Source organism: Sorex araneus, chromosome 2, assembly GCF_027595985.1.
Source record: "Sorex araneus isolate mSorAra2 chromosome 2, mSorAra2.pri, whole genome shotgun sequence".
NCBI lineage: Eukaryota > Metazoa > Chordata > Mammalia > Eulipotyphla > Soricidae > Sorex > Sorex araneus.
In genome coordinates this window covers 352,534,639-352,560,998 of record NC_073303.1, presented here as the reverse complement: position 1 = coordinate 352,560,998, position 26,360 = coordinate 352,534,639, and the positions used below count along the sequence as shown (strand labels likewise).

At 36.5% G+C, this 26,360-nt stretch overlaps 1 protein-coding gene across 1 annotated transcript in view; it reads left to right on the top strand.

Moving 5' to 3' along the window:
- RIT2 (Ras like without CAAX 2) overlaps positions 1 to 25,684 on the top strand; it is a 344,914-nt gene extending 319,230 nt beyond the window's left edge. Inside the window, exon 5 of the mRNA XM_004606093.2 lies at positions 25,186 to 25,684. Within this exon, the coding sequence (XP_004606150.1) occupies positions 25,186 to 25,413 (228 nt within the window). The 3' untranslated portion in view covers positions 25,414 to 25,684. The remainder of the gene's footprint in view (positions 1 to 25,185) is intronic.
- The last annotated feature ends 676 nt before the right edge of the window (positions 25,685 to 26,360 follow it).

Here is a 26,360-nt window from a genome sequence, read left to right as displayed (position 1 = left end):
TTTTTTCCTAAATTGACTGTGCCTTTTTATGAACAGATTTTTTAAAAATATTCATACAGTTTAATTTACCTATTTTTTCATTGTCAAAAGAGATGATTTCTGAAGTTAGAAGAAAAAGATTATAAGCCAGAGATGAAGTAAATGGACTAGCATTGAAAGGAGTGTTTTCTTTCTCTTACAAAGAGAGCTAAAAATGAAACAATGAAGTCGAAACTCAGAGTACTTTGATAGATTGATAATCGAGAGAGCTTTTGCTTAAGAGTCTTTTTAAGTAAAAAAGCAGACCATATGCTGTGCTAGGAGGTAGCATGAGCTAGTATAAAGATGTTAAGTGCTTTCAAGACTGAAAAGGGTGATGGATGCAGAAAAGTGAAAGAACTGGGAATCTGGCTGAGAAATGTTAAAAAAAAATAGAGTTTTAGATAATTTCATCTGGGAGGATTCAAATATTCAAAGGAAGCCTAGAAGTTTGTTGAATTCATTTAATATTTCTAAGATGGCATTAAATAAATATTTTGCCCATTGAGAGAACATATAAGATATTTCTTCATATGGGAAAGAAGGAAGGCAATGCAGAAATGGAGGTGCTTGGTGCATCTGTGTTTTGTTGCTTATACGGTAAAGACGGCCAGTGAGGAAGGTTGTGCTGATTCCAGGTATTTTTGTGTGTGTGTCCAAAGAAATTGACCACTATTGACCACAACAATTCTTTTTTTTTTCTTTTTGGGTCACACCTAGCAATGCACAGGGGTCACTCCTGGCTCTGTACTCAGGAAATATCCCTGGTCGTGCTCGGGGAACCATATGGGATGCTGGGATTTGAACCTGGGTTGACCATGTGTGTAAGGCAAACGCCCTATCCGCTGTGCTACCACTCCAGCCCCTGATCACATCAATTCTAAAGTAAAAGAAAAATGTATTGTTATTCTAAGTCTATTAAATTTTGACTATTGTGTCTAAAGCCTGGGAGTTCAGTTTTATTGCCCATTTTCCCATAACCCAGTCCAGTGACTAGATGACCTCCCAGTTCTCCTCAATTTCTAAATTCTTTGACTAAACTCTAAGTTGTTTCTTCTGCCATCACTATCCTGTGATACTAGTTTAGACAATTTTTCCTTTAGACCTAGGGAAGATGCCATGTCAACACAGCATACATAGACTGACAGTCTTAAGAAAGGTTGCGAAGGGAAATATGTCAATATTTCTGATTCCTGCCTCACTGGAAAGGTCAATACAATCTGTTTCACTCCAGTAAAGCTTGTATTTGTGGAAGAGAAAATACACAGGGCCAAATTGCTTCCAGCTATGACACCAAATTCTATTATTTAGATTTTATTCTAACAGATATTAGTAAACTTGGAAAAGGAGCAAAGTTTTGCAAATTATTCAGGGATTTTTCTTTTTTGTTTGATGTAAAGATTGTCTTAACACTTTTGACGTATTTGTTAAAGTAAATTCATTCATAATTTAATGATTATATAAATAGATACATTTAAGAGTATCCTTATTTGATAATTTACACTGAATTCAAAAACATAAATAACCCAAACCAAGGTTTAGAGGGGCAAAAGTTTGTGCAATGTCATATGACTAATAGACAGCTATAGGAGATTTGAATAAGAAATTGAACCCATGTTTATATGATGACTGTAGCACCGTAGCATTGTCGTCCCTTTGTTCATCACTTTGCTCAAGCAGGCACTAGTAACCTCTCCATTGTGAGACTTGTTGTTACTGTTTTTGGCATATCCAATACGCCACAGGTAGCTTGCCAGGCTCTGCCGTGCGGCGGGATACTCTCAGTAGCTTGCCAGGCTCTCTGAGAGAGATGGAGGAATTGAACCCGGGTTGGCTTTGTGCAAGGCTAACGCCCTACCCTCTATGCTATAGCTCCAGTCCTATATAATGACATATTGAATTATAAGCAGGCAAATTTGAGCTTAAAATCATTGCCATTTAGCTTCTTTACTTCTACTGAAAAGATTAATTTTAAGATGAGAAATGTAATAAATACCATTAGAGAGAAAGAGAAGAGATAATATCTTGGATAGGGGTCAAGAATGACATTAAAATTGAGCTAAAATTTCATCTCTATCTTGATATTTTTTTTTTTTTGCTTTTTGGGTCACACCCAGCGATGCTCAGGGGTTACTCCTGGCTTTGCACTCAGGAATTACTCCTGGCAGTGCTTGGGGGACCATATGGGATGCCGGGGATCGAACCCGGGTCGGCCGCATGCAAGGCAAACGCCCTACCCGCTGTGCTATCACTCTGGCCCCATCTATCTTGATATTCTTTTTAAGGACAAAATGAAATGAAAAACAATTCATTAAGGGAAAACTAGAATGGGTATAAAAATGATGAAAATATAGTACTTTCAGCAAAATCTATTGTTTTAAAATTTGATTAGTGAGTCCAATGAAAAATTAATATATGGTCATTAAAATATAACATGGATTTTAAAGGAGATTATGTTTCCAAATATCAATCTATTACAAAATCTATATTATTATGCCATGAAATAATACAATTTTTTTTCCAAATTTCCCCTGAATGAAAATGCTATGTTTTATTTGGATAGTATTTTCTTCCTCTTCATTTTTCACTTTTAAAATTTATTTAATGAAGTTACAGTAAGAATGGATCAAGTATCCACTCCATTCCCCACTATTCCCTTGCCTCCCTCTTGTCATTATCACTTCCGAACTTGGATTTTAAGTTGTACTTAGCCGTTTTAACTAGGAACAATAAATGAAATCTATTTTCCTTCTAAAACTATCTACCCATCATGATTTGGCAGGGGAAGGTAAGAAATCTAATATTAACAGTATCTTGATCCCTTTTAAAAATGTCAATTCTGTTTTGATCCCTTCTAAAAATGTCAATTCTGTTTTCTAACTTTATATTCAGTTCAGCTTATGGTCGCTTTTCAGATAAACGTTTAACCAAATCCATGTGCTTGTCACAGTTCAGCTAAAATTCACATCTCCAAGAATTTGGACTGAGGACACAGGCGATAATACAGTGATTAGAGCACATGCCCCACCAGGTTTAGTTTGTGCCCTGCAGAGTCCTCTGTGTTCTACCGAGTGTGACCCTGGAAACTCCTGGGACTATCCTGGCATAACCGTACCCGAGCAGCACTGTCTGCTCAGGCCTTTGCACTGAACTTCTGGCCAGTTTGGGTAAAGATTGCCGGTGGGGCAACATTGCTTAGGGATCCCCATTCACACAAATAAAACTTGAACTGAGGAGCACGGGCATAACATGGGGCTTTGCCAAATGAAGGGAATTATAATTCACCTGACTCCCCCTCTCTTCCTTTGTCCAGCAATATTTCTCACTGCAGGAGTTAAGTGAACATTTTTGACTAGTAGGCAGAGAAATGGAAGAGGAAACCAGGTGTTCAGGACCCGGGGCTGAGATCACCAAGTCTGCACGGATTGGGACTGGGCCTTCTCCACCTCCGGTAGCTTGGCAGCCACACACACAAACTGCCCCCAGCACCATGTAATCCCACCAAGAGCCAACATCCAGAGACTATAAAACCACGCACCCAGAAGTGTGGTCTAATAGCCTTGTTCTCCCTCTTAGAGAACCGGACAAACTACTGAGAGTCTATTGCCCCATGGGGGAGCCTTGTAAGCTCCCCATGGTGTATTCATATCTCCAATACAGTAAAAGATATATACATACCTCTTGGAGAGCCCAGCAAGCTACTGAGAGTATCCCACCCGCACAGCAGAGCCTGGCAAGCTACCCGTGGTGTATTCAATATGCCAAAAACAATAACAATATGTCTCATTCCCCTGACCCTAAAAGAGCCTCCAATCATTGGGAAAGATGAATAAGGAGAGGCTGCTACAATCTCAGGGCCGATTGTAATAGAGACGTTACTGGTACCCGTTCGAGTAAATCAATGAACAACGAGATGACAGTGACAGTGACAGGGAGAGAAATAAAGAACAAGTTTAGCGTCTGCTTCTAGCTATATAGAACTGGTCACTATGGAGGTTGACTTGTGCAGTGCCAATGAGCTGAGCAAGCTGTGCTCCTCGTGGGTTTCAGTACCCAAAAAGTCTGAGACTATTATCATAGATGAGAAAACATAGATTAGTTCACTTAGGTTTCTTATCCTGTGATTTCTCTATCTCTTAGACAGAGATACCTAGCTTTCTTGAACAGTCTGAAAGATCATTCAGAAATTGCCTTCTCTTTCCAAAGCCACAAGTAAGCCTGCAATTTCAGTGATGGCTTCTTGGATCTATGGAATATCAGTATTGGATTTCCTTCAACATAGAGTATTCCTCATCCTTTTCTTCAGAAAGGGAGAATTCTTCTCTATATCCCATGAAACAAGCCCTCTGAGCATGCGGACACATCCTAACGTCCAGAAAGCACAGTTTCGAACTAGCCTGTCATATTATAGGTACATTTGTATTTTGCAAACAGTCACAATGCGGCTCTCTAAATAACATGAGATTCAGAGAGAAAGGAACAGATAGTGCTTTGCTCAATAATTTCTTCTGTGACAAGAAAACAATTCTTTTTTCATTTCAGCCTATGTTAAAATATATCTGGAGCAAGGCAATAACAAGTCCTTGAAATGTGATGCAAAATATATAAATATCTGACACCAGAAATCATTCTCCTTTTGAACCTGGTGATTTAAAATTTATTTTCTTTGTTTCCAACTACAGGCTCTTTCCACAGCAATTTCTGGTGTCATTGGTAACCCCAGGAGACTAGAAAGGAATATCAGCCAGTGCTTTACACCATAGGATAACACTTGTTGAAATTAAAAATTGACAATTGTATCAGTCAGAACACATTCCCTTCTTATGTAACTCCATACATACTAGGTTAAACAACAAAATACACACAAAACTGTATTTATTACTTGGTGTAACTGGGAAATACAATTCAGTTTGATTCAGCTCTAACAATATTATAGTCTTTATGCATTTCATCTTTATGCATTATTGTATCTTATCCCTCTATTCACTTTATCTTTTCATAGACATTTACACTTCACAAGTGTTCCTTTAGGTGTGCCTTAAAAAATTCACTTATAATTATGTGGTTATTAAAATTTGTTAGAAGAGAAGCCATTAATCTTTCCCTGGCCACACTAAATCTCACCCCAAAAAAATGTGAATTGATCTTCAGTTCTCAAATAGCCAGATCTAGGAACTCTTACCACCCTTAGAGCAAAACATAAAATAAATTTAATTAAAACTATCAGAAACAGAGGCAGTAATTGTTCCATAGAAAATTAGGATACCCTTAAAGAAGGCATAAGTTATTCTGAGCAGGCAAAAAATAATATATGTCTATCACTGAAGTGCCTGAAGAACCCCTCCTCATCTTCAATTTAAAACAAATGTAAAACCCTCCTTGATCTGAAGAGAGTGCAGGGATGTAAGGTATTTGGCTTGCAAATGGCCAAGTCCAGTTTGATCCCTGACTTCTTGACACTGCATATGGTCCTCTGAGCACTGCAGGGTATGGTGTATAAGCAAAACTAAGCAATATCAACAAAACACAGAAATATGGGAATCTATATTCTTGGAAACAGTGAATTACGTAATAAATATTGTTAGAGGAACAATGCAATCAAGTCAGAGTTCTAAATTTTAACTCTACTATCTTCCACAATTTCTTTCTTTCTTTCTTTCGTGTGTGTGTGTGTGTGTGTGTGTGTGTGTGTGTGTGTGTGTGGAGGGGGTGGGTATGGGCTAACCCAGTGATGCTCAGGACTTACTCCTGGCTCTCGCAGGCCTTATGAAGGGCAAGTATCATACCTTTTGTATCTCTCTCTGGCCCCCAAAATTCATTTCTTTGCTCCTTTAATTAAAGTGAAGTTTGGAAGCCATTGAAAAAAACCTTACTCCCCTTTGGTGACTAACTAGGCTAGCTTCCACTGAACTCTGGCCCATGTTTGTGCACAGAATTTCTGAAGAATGATCATTTCACCTGTACCCAGGATCAAGTATTCATGGAAGCTTGAACTTCAAATGACTGGTGGTTGACGGGGTTAGGCACTCAGGGGGCAATGTGTTTCCAGGATATCTGGACACTAACACTTGTTTTCCAGATTTAGAAAACATTGTTGCTAGTATCTTCCCATCAAAATCTGTGTTGGACTTACCTCACTATCATTCTGACAATCTTAGGCAGAAAGGTAAATATGCAAAAACCTCTATTCATAAGAGAATAGCATAAATCTCATTTAGGAGTTGGACATGGGGACCAGAGAGATAAGTCAGCAGGTAGGGCACTTACTTGCCTTAAAAGTTGCTGACCCAGGTTCGAATTCCAGAACCTCATAGTTTCCTCTGAACTCGCTGGGGTTAATTTCTTAGAAGTTCCAGATGTGGCCTCCAAATCAAAAGGACATGATATATGTGTGTATACATATATATTGTATAATAATTAAGCCAAGACGTTATATATATTTATTATATGGGCTGAAGCGATATCACAGCAGGTAGGGTGTTTGCCTTGCACGTGATCGGCCTGAGTTAAATTCCTCCGTCCCTCTCAGAGAGCCCAGCAAGCTACCAAGAGTATCCCGCCCTCACAGCAGAACCTGGCAAGTTACCCGTGGCATATTGGTATGCCAAAAACAGTAACAACAAGTCTCACAATGGAGATGTTGCTGGTGCCCGCTCGAGCAAATCGATGAACAACTGAACGACTGTGATACTGCTACATATATTTGTAGGGAATATGTAGACACTAGGTATGACATCATACATGGGTATAAGAAATATTTTTAGACAATATATATGTGCATATTTTATTTGTCTCTATGAATAATAAAGATGCCCGTAAACACTTATGTCTACAGACACATTCATAAAATAATTGTCTTTCCCCTTAAGCCAGAGCTGGTGATCACTGATGTGAACACCCATTATTCCTCCAGCCTCCTACTTGCCCTAGACCTTGTTTTGCTTTTGTCCTCTCAGTATGTGCGGGCTGACCTTAGCAGAGAGCCAGCTGTCTTAAATATGGCAGGTCATCTATCAATTCCTCCCCAGGCTGTCCAAGTTCCTTTTAATCTCACTTGTAATTTTCCAAGGGAGGTTTACAAAAGCCACAACAGAATTTTAATGTTCTAAAACACCTATGGAGACATACATATTTCCTCTTTCAAAAGGACAGACTGTAGGCCAACTGTTTTTTAGGGAAGATAAAGACATTTTTCTAAGTTAAGGTTATTGTATTTAAATTGGCCATGAATGGAGTATTCACACTGCTTTTAAGAAATTATACTTTATACATGTAGATATAGCTTAGCACAGGCACACTTTTTGTTCTTGAATGCCAATTAAAAAATTTTTTCCTCTGCCACAAACAAAATATTAATTGCTTTCATAATTGCAAAATATTCACCCCACTAATTTGCAAATGCATTCATTATGCATTCCAAGAATTAGATCCAGGAACTAATGGCAAAATTAATGGATAGTCCAAGCCCCCATTGAGAAGAAAATATAGGCTCTGGGAAATACTCTGATGAAGTATAGACTGAGGGCTCTTAAATATTAAAGCAATAATGACTTTTTAAGATAACTAGATTAAGAGACTCAGATTTCCCAGATCAACTAGCACGTAAACACTATAAACTAAAGGGCTGCATCCCCAATTAGTTTGGTAAGTGGACTTTTATTTTAATCATCTGTGTTAATAGTCAGCCTTCTCTGAGGTGGTACATACAAATGAAATAAGATTAGCGGGAAAACTTACTATTCTATTACACAGATCATCAGATGAGAGGGTAATTATTAGTGCTTTTATAAAGATGCAATTTTATATATCCAACTCATTCCACAAATATCAAATCTCAATTGTGATTACATTCTTAGAATACAAAATAAACATAATCAATTTTAACTTTCGAAGTACTAGTTAGGTCCAGAGAGATAGCATACGGAATAAAAAACTTGCCTTGCAAACAGCCAACCCCAGTTTGATTTTGGCACTGCATATGCTTCCCAAAGTACCACCAGGAGTTGTCTCTGAACAGAGTCAGGAGTAATCCTTGAGAACATCTGTGGTGTGGTCAGGCTTTGAAACAACCCTCCACCTCCACCACCACCAACAAAAGATTTTTTTATTTATGAGGAAAAATTGCTTCTCATCCAAAAGGTACCTGGGAAGACATATGGTATGGGTGAGGATAATGATTCAAAAACATTGGCATTTAATCAATATGAAAAGTTATATATTCCAGGCAAGTCTACCCAGATAGAGACAAGAGTACATTTTGAAAAATTCTAGTTTTAATGCATGGTTTACATGAGTGGCTAGGGAAAGCATGTTAGAAAATAGGTGAATTCTTGACTACTCCTAAAAAGATACATAAAAGAAAATGCAAGCAGGAATATAGCAGAAGAGGTAAGAATAACAAATTTGAGAAATCTTCAAAAATCAGAGTGGATATAATCTAAGATATTACCCAGTCCTTTAACATCTAGTTACATTGGTGACCAAAACAGTATTGCCATTATGTGTCAGAGAGATCACTATTATGGGTATCACTCTATATCCTCATTGACCTCAGCTCTAGGCCCCGACATACTTGGGGTTCTACCTGGAGGAAGTCTTGGCTATCATAGCATGTTCAATCCTAACCTAGAACTGTGGATTTAGAAGACTTTGTCACTTTGTTGAGAAGAAAAAATATTTCTGTCCTTTTGCTTTAGGATCATTCTGCTGTCTCTTTTTAGTAGATTCGACTACCTGTGGTTATTTTCATGTCATTTCTAATCTATCTTTCTAGAAATGCACCCCCCTCACCCAATCAATCTACCTGAATCATTGAATCATTGCCTTGAAAAACACAAACTTAAATCATGTCTTTTAGTAGGAAACTCATGGTCAAACATTCCCTTTTCACAGATCAAAATTCAGTTTATCCAGATTGCCTTTTCCTTTCCTTGTTCATTTAGAACTATCCATCTTAGATACATGAAATAATGAAAGGCATATTGCCCATTTTCACCTAGATGTTTCAAGTTTAGTACACATGGTGTGTTGGTTTATTAGAAATTTTAAAATATTTGTAGTGTTGCTGAGGCTAAACTGGAAAAAGTGTATTTGAGGTTGTTGAGAAAGTATTTTTTCTAAGAAGTATATAATGCTAATAATATTAGTGAAAGATTGCTCTTTTTCTGTGCCCTAAATATTTTCTGGTCTATGTAAGACACATAGTGACTTAAACATCTACCTGTTTTAGAGGCTTACCAGCAAAATTAGATTAAAACACTTTTATTGTTTGGTGTGGCTATGCATCTTCTTGGTTATGAAAAGTCATGATCTTACAACAGAAGTTTTATAGTTGCTGTCTATTTATCTAGGGGCAATGCACCAACAGTGCTCGAAAATTGCTCCAAGATCTGTGCTCAGGAATTGCTTCCAGATTTGTGCTCAGAAGTTGCACCTGGAGTTGCACAGAAGACAATATGGGATTCTGAGGGTCAAGTTGAAGTCAGGTGAATGCAAGCCAAGCACCCAGTCTGCTGTACTGCCAGTCCGTCCGGTCCCTGTGGCTGTTTTTAATATATTTTAGAGACAGATTTTATTCTGATCTCATATTACTCTATCAGAACAAAGAAAAATGCAACTAAGCGCTTCTTTGTTTTATCTTAGAATTTTTTTCACCTTAAGATATTGAAGATAAAAAATCTTCTGAAGAGTACCATTTTTGGAATGGAATGGATGGTAAAGCTGTGAGTGTAGATAACTCCCATGTTTTCTAGTATTAAAAGAGTTACCATATAGGAGGCAGAACTGTTTGGAATGTTCTTTAGAAGTTCAGAATAAGGATAACAAATATAAAATCTCAGGCGAGTATTTTCTTTTAATATTATTGAGCTTTATTCAGTGACATGTCCTGAATTTTCCTATGAGAATAAAAATAATCAGTGGAAGTGTCAATCAAAATGTCTGTATACCTAACAGGACCGCTTCAAAAGCAATTCTGTTGGCGATCCCTTACAACACAGACATCTATAATTATATGGTTCCATGATTTCATGGTTCAGTTTGACATAGCACCACTTTTACTTACACAGATTCGAAGTGGTTAAAGATACCATAAAGCTGCATTAAATTACACAGAACGGTAAAATACCAAGATCTAATGGCAAGAGTAAATATGAGTTGTGTTGATTGCCCAATTATAACAGAGAAATAAACCATGAAAACATGGATTTCTAACGCAGAAGTTGCATTCATTTGGGAGGAAGTAAGGACTACCCAAAAACTGTTCAGTCATTGTAGGAAATAACCAGAGCCAGATATAAATTTTATTTGATTTTATTATTTAAGAAAACAGTGGCAAAAGACAGCTGGCATACCATGAAACAATGCAGGAAAATTAAAGTTTGAGAGAGAGTACAGGGGTTAAGATACATGGCTTGCATGCCACTGACCTAGGTTAGATCTGTCCAGTTGTCCAAGAATCACTGGTAGAAGTTTTATGGTACTCTGAGCACCCGTTGGGAGATAACAAATATTTTTTAAATGTATTATTTTCAATTAGGAAAAAAAAACAGTTAGGGAGCAAGATGATTGCTCAGTACATGCCTTGCATGTTCTGGGACTCAAGTCTTTTTTCTTGGTTCACTTGGTCCTCAGATAACACCAGGGTTACCAGCATGGGCAACATTGAATCACCAATCTGAGCATTAAGCCATTGGACCAGTTTGACAATTTGGAGGATGGTCCTTGGTCCCCAAGCATTGCTGGGACCCTGCGCTGCCAAATAATAAAAACTGAATGACAAGAACCTAGACATTTTAAAATGAAGTGAGAAATCACACCTAGTCTTGGGATTCCACAAATACTTCATGAAACAGTCTGGGAATTATTTTTAGGACACGTAGGCATTCAGAGAATATTGACTGCTGAAAATAAAACATGAATGGGAGGAGGAAAGGTAAAAACAAATGAAACAGACAAATGGGGGCAAACAAAAATTTTGCAGACTATGAAAGAGAAAAATAAATTAAACATAAAAATGGGGCGCTAAAACTGTCTCCAGGTCTTTCAGCAGACTAAATGGAAAGAGTTGATCTACCTTCCATGGATTAAACAAAACTGTGGATGCTTTTGGAAGAAGGATAAAGAAAAGAAAAAAATGACTGTGGTACTAGCAAAATGTTTTGATGAGACATTTAAGAAAATATGCCCAAAGGAGAACTAAATCGTTCTGAGGATAGATGCAGATGTTGCAACAGAATCAGCTCTGAGAAATACTCAGACTAAAGTTCAATACTCCATTTTTCAGAGGTCACTAAGAAGCATGAAATTTCTGACACATTAGCACTGCATGATATGTTTTAAGTGAAAAGAAGTCCGTAATCTACATTAAAATAAACAAGTCCAAATTACAGTGCATTCAATACTGAATCGGCATTAAGCGATATACGTCAGTCTATTGTTTACATCTCTTATTAACTCTATTTAAGATAAAATTAGTATTTAAAAGGCTAAGCACTTCACTAAAATGCGAAGTGGCAGAGAAAGAATTAGAACACAGGCCTCCAGGTCTCCGAAACCACCTTCTTAAATAGGATCCTCTTCCCGCCTGTATTTTTGTGAGACCTGCTGTGGTGACTGGAAGCAGATGGTTCTCCGAAGCTTTGCAGAGGACAGAGCGTAGATAATGTCAGCTAGCTGCCAAGTACTTGCAGTGATAGTGTCATGGGCCACGTACGCTGACATGACCAGAACCGAGAAGAATAAACAGGGGTCACTGACTGAGGATGCAGTTTCAGACCACTGCTTCTTAACAGACTTGTCAGGGGTGCTCTCGCTGCACTGGCAGGCTGGGTGCCTGGGCACACAGGCGAGTCACATTGTTCACCTGGGGCGGAATCGGGCAACTGGGCTTTGGAAGCAACAAATGGAAGGAGTCTCTAGGGCCCGAGTGAAACCCAAAACCTGTCATCTGTGCAGCCATTTGAATCTACGTAAAACATCTTCCAAATTCAATGGGTATGGAACTTTCACAAATACAGTGTATTAGAAAATAAATTTAGGTTTGTGTGTATGACTTTCCATTAAAGTGATATTACAGTATACAAATTTAAGGTGTGTAGGACTGCAAATAAATGTATATTTATGCTACAGTAAACTTAGTACTGAAAATCCAATTCTAATCTGCATGATACAACTGATCTCTTCTACCCAGTTCACGTACCCTCTTCTTTTTTTCTTCTCTGATAACCACTCATTGCTGTTATCTAAAAGTTTACATCTGCTTTATGTCTTTTATTTGTGTTTTATCTTTGTATACCACATGTGAATGAAACTACAAAGTGTCGGTCTTTCTTTTATTTTTTAAGCATAATAAATTGTAGGTCTAATGAAGTTGTTACAAATAACAAAATGTCAAGATATCATCAGGATTTTTTTTTATTTTTCTATTTTTGGGTGGAGCATGTTAGGGGTGTTGAGGGATCACTCCTGTCAGTATATCTATGGGGTGCCAGGAATCAACACCAAGCCAGTCACACGCAAGGCAAGAACCTTATCTTATCTACTCACCTGGCCCTGATGTCATCATTTTAATCACCCAATAGCATTCTCTTGTGCATAAATAACATCTTTATCTATTCTTTTAAGGATTCCATTTTTCCTGCTCTTGGTTATTGTAAATGATATACAATGAACATGGGAATGCAAATACCTCTTCAACTTAATTTTAATACTCCAGATAAATTCCCAGAAGTAGTATAGTTTCTACTTAAATCAATGGGATTTATTTTAATTTTTAGAAGAATTCTCCATACCTGCACACAGGCATGGAGAGTTCAAATGCCTCATCCCTCTATGGCTCCTCTAATATGTCTTGTTTCTTGTCTTTAGGATAATAGTCATTTTTCCAGGGTAAAGGGATATGTATTTTTTTATTTGATTTGAATCTTCCTAATCTAAAGAGAATACATTTTTTCTTTACCTGCTGGCCATCTGCATTCTTCTTTAGACAAGTGCATGTTGCAAATCTTTTTTTTTTTTTGCTCTTGTTTCAGGGGGGAAGGGATCTGGGGTGCAGTGCTCAGGGTTTACTCTAGGCGCTGTGTTCATAGATCACACCAGACAATACAAAATAAGAGCCATATTTAACCCAGGACTAATCTCACCAGATCTTTTTAATTTTTTTTAACCAAGTTGTTTAAAACTATAAATTTGAATTTAATTCAGCTAAAGATCTATAATCAAAACTAAGCCCTGTATAATTGCTGATCCCTAAAGGATAATGGCAATAACCTCTAATTTCCTCAGCATCTCCATTCTGATTTTCTTCATGACATTTCTACTCTGAATTTTGTTTCCATTACGATATGAATCAAGGAGCACTTATTCACTGAACATAATAAAGCCCAAGATTTATTGTGTTCTTGATTAGTTCTTCCCAATCAAGAACTTTTATGGTTCCTTGGATATTCCAAAGAGGCCCTTTGGTTGGACAGGAAAGACTCAGGACATGGAAAGGAAACAAGTTCAAAAGGAGATCAAGTTTATGAACACATTGAGAGACAGTCTGGTGTTTGGGCACACATGATGCTATAAAGAATATTCTTCTTAAAATTTCCAGTTGTAACATCGAAGAACTATACAATTTTAAACATTTAGGATTTTTGCAAAGTTTATAATATATAAAATAAATAATGTGTACTGCAGATTATGATGAGGATGAGAACAAGTTTAACTTCTGAATAATGTCAAAATATTTCATAATGGGTGTTATTTCACAGAAGAATGTGCATAAGTATGCAATTTAATAATTAAGGTATTAGTAATACAGTTAGGGAGATAGTTCAAAAGGTATAAAAGATACATGATATGTGTGAAATTCTTAGTTTTAACCCTCATCCCACATGCCTACCCAAATATCGCTGGGTCTAGATGTGGTAATCTCCAAGCACTGTAGCACTGTAGCACTGTCATCCCGTTGTTCATCGATTTGCTCAAGCGGGCACTAGCAACACTCTATTGTGAGACTTGTTACTGTTTTTTGGCATATCGAATATGCCAAGGGTAGCTTCCCAGGCTCTGCCTTGTGGGTGGGATACTCTCGGTAGCTTGCCAAGCTCTCAGAGAGGGACGGAGGAATTGAACTCAGGTTGGCTGCATGCAAGGCAGCCCTACCCGCTCTACTATCATCAGTCCAGCCCCCAAGAAATGTTGATTACATATTTAGGGGGAGAAAAGTAGAACTCTGACAGAGGAATGCTGAATATGTGGAATGGAGAGGAATAATTAATGGCACAGAATTGAAGTACATTAGAGGAGCCAGTCCTATGGGGTATCTTAGAGTTGATGGAATGAGTAACCCTTTCATCTGGGACTGGAGAAGGCAGGTATCTGTTGTTATATGTAGGTGCTAATCTCAGATGTTACAGACATTCTCTCTTTTTTAATGTATTTGTTACCTCATTGATAAGAAGTAAAAGGGCAAGATAATATTTAAAAATGATTTTAAAATGTCTACAGATCTTAGAAATAAAGATCCCAAAGAAATAAATGATGTGCAATAAAGGACAATAAGTAATAAGTAAAATAATTTTTAATAGTCTTAAGACAAGGCTTCATTCAATAAGACTGAAAACTAATAGTGCCAACCACCAGGGGCTTGAACATTGTTGATAATGCCAAACACCTGTGTGAAAGGCCAGAAAATAAGAGACTGGTTAATTTTTTCTTCTGTAGAATCTGTGATTAGAACTTAAATTGTAAGTGTGCATGGGAAAATTTTCCTTTCCTCTACATATTATTAAGCTGGTCCAGAAAGAAATATTAGGTGAAAAAGGACAACTGAAATACATATGGAAAATTTACATAATTGTAAATTCTAGACTCAACAAAAAAATGAGGTGCTTATTTTTCCTTGCTGATTTAAGGGATGGTCTCAGAGTCCCTGGTTTTGAAGGGAAATGAAATAATATAATAGTTGAAGGTAGCTCTTTGCAAAAAACAAATGCTGAGCTCTTTCATAAAAGGGTACTTTTTAATTGAGATGGTCCTCAAATCCAGAGAATTTTTTTTTTCTTTTTCTTTTTGGGTCACTCCCGGCGATGCACAGGGCTTACTCTTGGCTCTTCACTCAGGAATTAGTCCTGGCAGTGCTCAGGGGACCATATGGGATGCTGGGAATGGAACCCGAGTTGGCTGCATGTAAGACAAATGCCCTACCCGCTGTGCTATCACTCCAGCCCCCAGAGAATATTTTTTTAGGGGAAAAACAATAAATTCTCTTGAAGTCCATAGGGACTCAACTGTCCTTAGCTCCGAAGCCAAAGTATGTATTAGAAAAATATCTAAATATTATAGGAAGACATTGCTTTCACTATAAACTTTCTTATGTTCAGGCACATCCCTCTTTTCCTGTCATTATTTTTTCCAATGTAATCCTAAAGGACACATACATGTGAGAGCTTAGAAGGACTCGGCTACCTTTACATTCCTATGAGCCTCATTGGAGTCAGCTACCACTGTCAGTGCTGGCCCCAGTCAGAAAAACTCCACAACCTTGCCCTCATTTTTGTCTCTCAAGTGGTCCATCAGTATACCTGTTCTATATGGAGTATGTGGAATAGGGTATTTGTGACACTCAAGATGAATTACTTGGACATTTTAATTAAAAGACTTAAAACCTTTTGCACTCCCAGGGAGATTTGAGCTTCAGAGTACCCTACTTACTTCATGGCGAGCTTAGCTATAGTAATTGCTTTGTTCCTCATCAGTAACCTTTCTATCAATTTATTCACCCACCCACTGAAGTGCTAGGAAAGATGCTAACTAGCATGGTTCTTGTGCAGAGCACTGAGAAGTTATTGGAAATGCAAAGTTACTTGACCTCATGACCTTATATTCTTCAGAGGACCACCATGCAGTGTTTCAATTTATTACTTAATTATAATTGTTATAAGTTTTCTAAGAGTAATACATAAGTTATTTCTATTTTTACCAAATAAAAATGTACTAACGTGATAAATTGAGCATTAAAATATCTGAAAATTTATCCACCAAAACCTTTAGCTATTTAGAATAATTCCCTTAAGGGTCAGGAGAATCATTCATTTAATATAAATGAAATAAACACATTTATTTACTAAACCAAGTATACCAAGTCTCCCTTAGGCATGCACAAGCATTCAAGAATATTTAGAATTGCATATTCCTCCATATATATTTTATGCACCACCTAAGTTTATTGATTTATAATTTTAACGAGATCCTTTAAAAGTAAAGACCCTAGGGAAAAAATTTCAAATGAGCAGCTATAGATTGCTGTTAGCAAAATAACTGTCTCTTCTTCCCCCTCATGATAACTACTGGCTGCCATAGCAACACCCACCCACCCCCAAGCAGAGCAGAATTTCTTGGATGAAAAGCTCAATGCCTTAAGAGACTTCAAAAGGCTCTTGCACAAAGCAGTCTAAATCCTTTACCTTAGCGTCATTACCATCCTGTGCCACAGAAGGACTGGATATGCCATTTCATTGATCATGTTCTGCTTGTCTGTCTACTCCATCTCTCTCTCTCTCCAGAACATTAGGGGACAAAAACTTTTCATAGAGGAGGCACGCCAAACATAGGCTTTTAAAAATAAGTACTCCATTGTTGGACTGCAAAATCTTTTACATGCATCTAAATCAATCAGGTATTTAAATTCACTAGTCTCTTCTGATTGTACTCCTTATTTCTCCTTTCCCTCCCGATGTGCTCTGGGATAAGTACCAATGACTACTCATGATCCAGTTAGAGGGCCATGATTACTTATGCCATAGACTTGGTTACTACTGTGGGGACTTCTTTCTGCTTTCCTATACCCAGCTCCTTCCCATCAACTAAGTAAGTTATTACCGTGCCATGGCTTGTCTCTTAGGAAGTTTTCCCTTTCTCAGGAATCCATCAACCACTAACAAGGAGCTGCACACTGCTTAGAAATGCCACTCCAGTAACCTGTACCAGTCACCATCTGGTTATGATGACATGATGGTGGGAATTTCCACCCTATTTTTCAATGGCCTAACAGACAACTAGCTCTTTTATTTACTTTAGTCCAACGTATATTCCCACAGTGAAATTTTAAATGATTCCCATTAAGTGGCAGCCTATTTTGAAGACAGGTATATGGGTCTGAAGAAACAACAACATTTATAAACATGACCCTGTAGTAAAGAAAGAAGAAAAACATAGGAACATTTTTTTTTTTTTGGTTTTTTGTGTCACACCCAGCCATGCACTCAGGAATTACTCTTGGCAGTGCTCAGGGGATCATATGGGATGCTGGGAATCGAACCTGAGTTGGCTACATGCAAGGCAAATGCCCTACCCTCTGTGTTATTGCTCCAGTGCCTGGGAAAAAATTATTAAGATGATTTTTATAGAGTAGTAAATTGAAGCAAAAAAAAAAAAAATTAAGGTAGCAATGGGTGAGCCAGACTGGGAATGTGTAGAATATTTCTTAGGGAAGCTAGGGAAGGTATCTCAGTGGAGATGATATTTAAGCTGGGATATAATGAAAAGAAAACAGCCAATAAAGAGATCAGGTTAGTCTCACATTCCAGGCAAGGGAAACAACCCGAGCAAATACTTAAAGGCAAATAGATTGCCATATACAACTAAATGGCTGAGTGAAATGAGAAAGAGGAGAGTAGTAGTTGAGCTTGGGGACAAAGACAAAGCTCACACAGCCTTAGGGTTTTATGATCATGAGGAGAAAGATAATATATAATATATATGGCTAAAATATAATCTAAATAAGCTAGACATTTCCTCTGATATTTTCAGGCATTAGGAAAATTTATTACACACAATATGTCCCAAACTTTGCTAACTGCATTTCACTGAAGAGTTTATGATATTGCATTAACAAATCCAAGGTAGGATTTACAGGTGAGGAAACGATAGTACAGAATGGTAAGTAACTCCTCAAAAGCAAGAAAGCAGTATAGCTAGAAATTGAGTCTGAATAATCTAAGTTGAGATTCTGAACATTAATGCAGTGTGGAAATACTTTTCAAATGTCTTCTTAAGGGACATGCTATGGCACAGCAAAATGACATAAATGACATAAATATTTTGTCATCCTGGCCTCCAGAACTATAGTTTGGTAAATTCATTAAAATGACTCTAAATTTATAACACTTTTTGTGGATGGCATTCTCATGATCAAGTTTATGTATTAAGTAAGTATTCACCATCTTCAAAGTTGGAAGTGCACTAAAAGTGACATGTTTGATTTCATTCAGTTACCACAACATTTTGTGGAGAGACCAACTTAATTGTAGAGAATATAAACTCCTGGCTGATAGTAATGTACAAGGGAAAAAGAGCCACTAAGATGATGAATTGGATGGTTTATGAAGACTTGCTTAGGTGTGGAAGGGATATGGGCTGGCATAGAGAAGGTAAACAAAAAAATGGGAAGAGCTCCAAATGGAATAATTTCTGTAGAAGAATACTATATGGTATAAAAGGTACTCTAGGATACAGAAAATAATTTTTGTCCATTAGTCAATTAAACTGATATAGTTGACTCTTCACCACACTGATTCCCATTTATCCTCCAATGGATAAAGCAAATTTCCAGGGATCATTTTGGGTAGAATGATGGCACAGCTGTCTGTGCTCTTGCAGCGAAAGGTAGAGTGCTGCTACTTTTCCCTACCACATAGAAATGCGGAGTGACACTTACATCGCTCCTTGTCAAGTTTAGGGAAGGAGGCTTCAACACGCATGCTCCTAAACATTAGAGGGCCCGTCAAAAAGGTATTATTGGATCTTATCCACTTAAACCTCTGTTAAGCAATACACTTCCTGTTTAACCCCCCTGGGAAAGGCAACAAGACAGAACTGACCTCCTACTCGTCCCAGCTTTGATCTGAGGAGATTTGCTTTGTCATGTCCTGAGATGGGGCATTTTTGCCATTGCTTATCTTTGTTCCAGTTTTCCCTGTAAGAAGACTGAGATGGCACTTACGTACTTACCTCTAAATGAAAGGCAACTTCTAATAATGATTATTTCTTTTTTTTTTTTTTTTTTGCTTTTTGGGTCACACCTGGCAACGCACAGGGGTTACTCCTGGCTCTGCACTCAGGAATTACCCCTGGCTGTGCTCAGGGGACCATATGGGATACTGGGATTTGAACCCGGGTCGGCCGCGTGCACGGCAAACGCCCTACCCGCTGTGCTATCTCTCCAGCCCCATGATTATTTCTTAAAAGTCATGTAAGTCAGATTAAATGAAGTAAAAGCACTTTCTCTGGAGCTGGTCAAGATGACCGGTAAGGCTACTCATACTGTTAAACATAATAAAATTAATCTATTGATCGAAAATCTAAAAATCTGGAAAATGTGAACAACCTAGGTAGCTTTTCTTTCAAGTTAACAAAGGAGAAGTGTCGGTCCTAAATATCCCAGGAAATGTATTACTGTTACTTTGAATGCCACAGGCTTTATAATGAAAACTAATGGTTCTAAGGAAAAGAATAAGTCAAAGCTCAGATGAAGAAGCCATTAAAATATCTCTTAAAATATAACAGAGTTTGTTTTGAGCAATACATGCTTAACAGTGCCCAGTAGGCTTAACCACGAAGATAATTTGCTTGCATAGCTTTTCCCGCAAGAGTCACAGTCATTTTTCTGTCAACCTCTCCTCATTCAAGGTTAGCAATTACAATAGGTTACTAGAAAACACCATTACCCTGAATACCTTTACAATGATTTGATTTGTTTTTGCTAAACTCAGATAAAAATATAAATGATACCAAGAGAGATGAAGCTCCTGGAGTCAGCAAATTCGTGGGAATGAGAATCTAATTGGCCAACATATTTGCCACATCCTCTGTCAGAGGAGCCTGGACTAGAATGGGCTCTGTCTGTGGTTGGGTCCCAGTAGCCTCATAACCCCACACATAATGGTGACAAGGTAGATAGTTTTTCAGGGAGTGCACAGAATGTTATGTAGAACTGTTACTTGGGAAAAAAAGAGAAACAAAGAAAGAGAGAGAAAGAAAGAGAGAAAAAGAGAGAAAGAAGAAAGTAAGTAAGAAAGAAAGAAAGAAAGAAAGAAAGAAAGAAAGAAAGAAAGAAAGAAAGAAAGAAAGAAAGAAAGAAAGAAAGAAAGAAAGAAAGAAAGAAAGAAAGAAAGAAAGAAAGAAAGAAAGATATTATAAATAAGACTTGATGAAATGGTTTAGGACTTTATGGTTGCTTTATTTGTGTAATGTTGGAACTTTTCAAGAATCTTTCTTGGACTTGAAGCTCCTAATTTGGATAAAGAAAGAGAGTTGATTTCCTTCCAACACTACATTTGGAGACAGGCATGCTTATTTATAATATAAAATACTTAATTCTTTTTGAAATTTTGTTTGACTAGAGATGACTTACTAGAAAATTTGCTAATACAGTTTTTGAACATGAATATAGACACAAGAAATAAAAATATTACTTAAATATAATAAATATAGAAATCAGCATTTATTTCTAATGTTATTTTGATATAGAACCAGCCACACACAATACCAGTAGTGGATGGAAGTTTTTCCACTTATACTGGAGCGATAGCACAGCGGGTAAGGCATTTGCTTAGCACTTGAGCAACCTGAGTTCTATTCCTCCGCCCCTCTTAAAGAGCCCTGCAAGCCACGGCAGAGCCTGGCAAGCTACCCGTGGCGTATTCAATATGCAAAAAACAGTAACAACAAGTCTCCTGATGGAGACGTTACTGGTGCCCACTCGAGCAAATCAATGAGCAATGGGATGACAATGATACAGTGACAGTGATACTTAAATATAATAAGCTGCAATATTTATTATCTTCAAATTTGCAAGCATTACTTATCATCACACTGTCATCACTGACATCCCAGTTGCTCATGTATTTGCTTGATCAGGCACCAGTAACGTCTCTGTTGTGAGACTTGTTACTGTTTTTGGCATATCCAATACGCCATGGTAGCATGCCAGGCTCTGCTGTTCGGGCAAGGGACTCTCAGTAGCTTGGCAGTCTCTCCAAGAGGGGCGGAGGAAGCAAACACGGGTCGGCTGCGTGCAAGGCAAACGCTGTCGCTCCAGCCCACAGCAATACTAGCATAAAAATTAAAGTATGTAAAAATTTGTATAATTTTTGCATTTTAAATTTTCTATTGAATTTAGGATTTATGATCCATTGAATTTTTAAGTTTATTTTCACTTTGATATTCTTAAAAATAGATGAAAGATTTTAATAGTTTAGTGTTCATTTACACTCTGTTTTAACAGATGTGAAAATTTTTCAGTTCTTCAATTAAGTAGCATGAATATTATAAATAGGAGTCAAAGAATGTATACACATATATCTTATGTTTTGAACAGTTTATGGTTTTAAATTATTTTCTAAAATAATGAGTGACTACAAAGTAAAATATAATTTTGCCTGCTGCAAATGTGAAAATATGCTACTAAAGCATCTAGGTGCTGTACATAATGCCATAAGAATTTCTGCATGGGTTTTTATCTAATTTTACACTGAAGATAATTGAAACATTGAAGTCCTAACTGAAACTTGGTATTTTAAATGATTTATTTTTGCCATTTTGTAAATGGCAATCTTTGCCATTTAATAACTAGGGAACATTCAAAGTGTAGAAAAAATTCTCAAATATGTTTTCATAAATTGATTCAGTTAAGATTAACTTCATTCCCTTTCTATTTTCTCCAAAAATATACCTAATGTGCTGATGAAAATAATCTCCCTGTATCAGAAATAATCTAATATGACAACTTAATGTTAGCATACAATTGAATGCACCTGAATTTTATCACTGATTGAAATGCTACACCAATAATACATTAAGCCCACTCAGATTTTGTGTTGATGCTTCTTCTCAATTTCCTCTACTTTAATATTCAACCAAACCATTAACTACTATTCCCTAGGTAACTACTTTACAGAGAAACTTAACAGGGTGATTCCAATCACATTGCTATTCATCCTGCCTCTTTTAAAATAAAAATTTAAATATTTATTTATTTTTATCTATTTTTAATATCTCAGTACTCCTTTATGACATTATATTCAAAATATCTTTGACTGAGAATGCATTTTTATTAAAACTGTTTTAACAAAGGAGGACTTAAAATCTTAGTATTGATATTTTTAGCTTAAGACATAATTCAAGTTCATAATCTGTTTTTCGATTTCAGAATCTACAATGTGAAAAGTAAAACTTTTTCTCAAAATTTTTTTTGCAAAATCTGACCCATTTCAATAAATTATGAGAGAAAAATAATTAAAATTTAGTTGAATTCTTCAAAGTTGTATAAATCCTGTTTATTATAGATATTGGAATATTCAACTACAGATATCTGCTATACTATAGCATAAGGTGATATTCCAAAATTTAGTGGCATGGTTTCTGTGTTACAGTTCATGTGTGTAATTGGGATAGTTATCATTTTTAATTGGCATATCAGAAAGTATACAAACTACAAGTATAAAATTTTTCAAATGATCACAAAGTGAACACATTTGAACTGCCACATAGATCAAGGAAGGCAATTAAAACCACCCAGAATACTCTCCTATGTCTACCTCTTAAAGAAAATATCATACTAACTTCTAAAACTAGGGGGTAATTTCTCACCTTTAAACTTTCTAAAAAATAGTATATTAGTGTATAAACAAAAGAAAATGCATGTAAAACATAGAATACTAAGTTATATTATTTAGGCTGTACGAAATCTAAGACTAGAACACCATAAAAAACTTTATTGTCTATCTGATTTATTTCACTGAACACTTCTTTTTGTAGGATTTTTCTAATTTAAAATAGCATTTGTTATATTAATGTATAACAAATTATATGTCAAATTTACTGACAAAATAAGAGTGGCTTTTGTTTTCTTATTATTAATAGTGCTGATGAACATGTTTGTATATGCCATTTAGTACATATGTCCACAGATTGAAAAGAACTTCATACTATATAGCACAGATTTATACTGTGCTATATTTATCTAATTAAGAAAAAAGATTTAAAGTGCCTGAGGCTGTTTGTTACTTGGTGCTAATCTCCTTTTCACCATCCCACATGACAAGTGTGTGTGAGATCTTTGGCCACTGGGTATCATTAAAATAGATATGGGGAAGACCAATAGTTAGTTCATTTTGAATATTAAAAGACGAATAAACTAAAAGAGTCGTGTGTTAGTCATTGTGAATGAAAAGCAGAATATCCAAATGTATTGTGTCTAACATGAATTTAACTTTCTTCCAACAATTACTCAAATCTCTCTAGTCATGATGAGGTTAATCTATCATGTACAAAAAGGATCTGTCTTTAGAATCAGATTTACTAGTTTTCACAGCTTGAATCAATCAATTCTTACCAAGATGGTATGGTAAGTCAGTAAGGAAAGAGTATTTTATGCTCCTGCTACAAAGAGAATAAAAGTTCTTAGTTACAATATGATCAACATGGGTAAATGAGAAAATTTGCTTAATCAAAGTTTACTGAGTAAAGACAACCCCATTCATTCTTTCATAGAACAGAAAGAATAATCTGGCAGACTAATGTGAAGCTAATGTTTGGGCAGGATTATATATGTGTATATATGTGTATATACACATGTATAGGCATAAAATTTATATAATTTTATAAATGTGCATGAATTTTGGTATTGTGCCTAATTTATTTATGTACATACACATTATATATGTATATAAATTACATATACATATATTATGCATACATTTATATACATATAGATATAATTTTATAACTGTATATATTTATACACATTTATACACATGTACATATACATGTATACATTTAAATAGCTGCACATTATTTATGTTCACTTACTAATATCAGGTAATTTTACTAATCCTCTTGACTTTTTTAATACCTCTAATAATGATTTAGGCACCAGGCTCTGTTATAGACACTAAAGAGGTGATAGGGGCCGGAGCAATAGCACAGCGGGTAGGGCGTTTGCCTTGCACGCGGCTGACCCGGGTTCGATCTCCGGCATCCCATATGGTCCCCCAAGCACTGCCAGGAGTAATTCCTGAGTGCAGGGCCAGGAGTAACCCCTGAGCATCGCTGGGTGTGACCCAAAAAGAAAAAAAAAAAAGAGGTGATAAATGAGACAATCCCTAATCATAGTCTATAATCTCTAACGGACTCATTAAAATAACAAGAGTCAATCATAAAATGTTGCCACAGAAAACACAGAAAGTTTTGTGTTTATTAAAAGGTTTTCTGAAAATAATTCTAAAAAAACTCATTTACTTTATGTTATCTTTAACTACTGTATTTTTGAAAGCTTTACTTTATTCACCCTAAATCTATCTTAACAGAAATCTCCAAATTTTACATAATAATAATAATAATAATACAGTTTTAGATATGTGCTTGGCCAATTCAATTCTTCTTTTATAGATCTCATTTAGCCCTAATAATCTTTAAGTTGATGTTACTGTCCTATGTTACAAGTGAGCAAAATGAGACTGAAGAGAATATTACTGTGGTATATAATTAATAGGGGCTGGAGAAATAATACAAATGATAAGGCGTTTGCCTTGCATGTAGCTGACTCAGGTTTAATCACTGGCACTCAGTATGGTACCCTGAGTATCTCTGGGTCTGTTCCCAACCTAAATAAGTAAATGTCATTAAATTATAACATTGCAAAGTTAATTAAGCTGAGAATTGAAAGTGAGTTTTTTTTTCTCCATCTAAAGCCATGCTGTTATTTTCAAACTCCGGAGAAAGCTAATTTTCTGTCCCATTTTTAATCAGTTCTAATCAGTTGCCCTTTTTGGAACTGTGGTTTTTCTTTCTATCTTTCAAATCTGATATTCCAGGAGACTTTTTTCAAAACAAATTCTCACATTTTACATCACACTCATATAGCTGAGTCCCATGACTCTGGGAAAGAACACAGTTTTTTTTTTCTGAACTTTCATGTTTGTATTCAGTTTACATCCCTCCACCAGTGTCCATTCTTCTTCCACCAATGACCCCAGTATCCCTCCCACCACCCCTATCCCAACCCTCACCACCCCATCCTGCCTCTGCAACAGGGCATTCCCTTTTGAAGAGCACAATTGTTAATCTACATGAATCTCCCTTTCCTCTCTTTTTAATATTATTTCTTTTCCCCCATAGGTATCTACAGAAGAAGGTTTGAGTCTGGCCCGAGAGTATAATTGTGCTTTTTTTGAGACATCTGCAGCCCTCCGCTTCTGCATTGATGACGCTTTTCATGGCTTAGTGAGGGAAATCCGCAAGAAGGAGTCCATGCTCTCGCTGATGGAAAAGAAACTGAAGAGAAAAGATAGTCTGTGGAAGAAGTTAAAAGTATCATTGAAGAAGAAGAGAGAAAACATGTTATGATTTGCTTGTTTCTAACGCTTTTGCGCTCTCTCTCTCTCTCTCTCTCTCTCTCTGAATTTTATCAGTTGGACAATCCAGATGTCACATACTGCTTCAATTTCCTTCTCTCTATATACATAGTTGTCTATAGGCAAAAGTAAGTTAAAAGCTGTCCATCTTAAGATGGTTTTGTTTTGCCCATAACAGTTGGATGGATTTTGTCAATCAGCTGGATATGCTGTTTCATTTTTACAATATATTACTAAATAAAATTGACATTTGAATTGCCTCATTTCCCTTTAAAGAGTCTAGCTTCATTTGGTATGTTGTCTCATTATAGAGGAAAATTTAAAATTGCAGAGAAAATGATAAAAGTCTCCGGGGCTCTGCCTTTGCCTGATAAGCTCTAGTTATTTGTGCTTCAAGAATCTCCGTAAATAATGAAGGAGCTCAGGAAACAATTCAGAGGAGGAAGTTAAACTTGGCATTTCCTTAAGTGCAGAGGTCATGATGCTCTTCCTTGAATTCTCCAGAGACAGATCTTAGAGGAATATTAGAAACTCGTCATGGGTCACTGCAGTCTTGAAATAAGATTTTTCTACATATTTGCAGTGTTCTGTCCTATTTGAGTTTGGCAAAATTGTCACAATGAGGTTACATGCTGTGGTATAGGTATGTTGTCTTTTTAGCAGGAAAATAATAATTATTATGAACTGAATGGTTTTAATACTCATAAAATGGCCCTTATTCCCTTTCAATGAGAATTTCTTCTGAGGACTGTTTTCCCTGCATCAGGACCATCCACAGAATCAGGGATGAAAACACTCTATTATAGCATATACTCCTTATACTGTCACAAATAGCTCTCTCTTCTTAAGCCATGAAACACTTTGTGTGTGTGTGGGGGGGTCCTATTTTGTTTTACAATGGATCATCCTAGAAAATCAAACTGCCCATTCACTCATTTA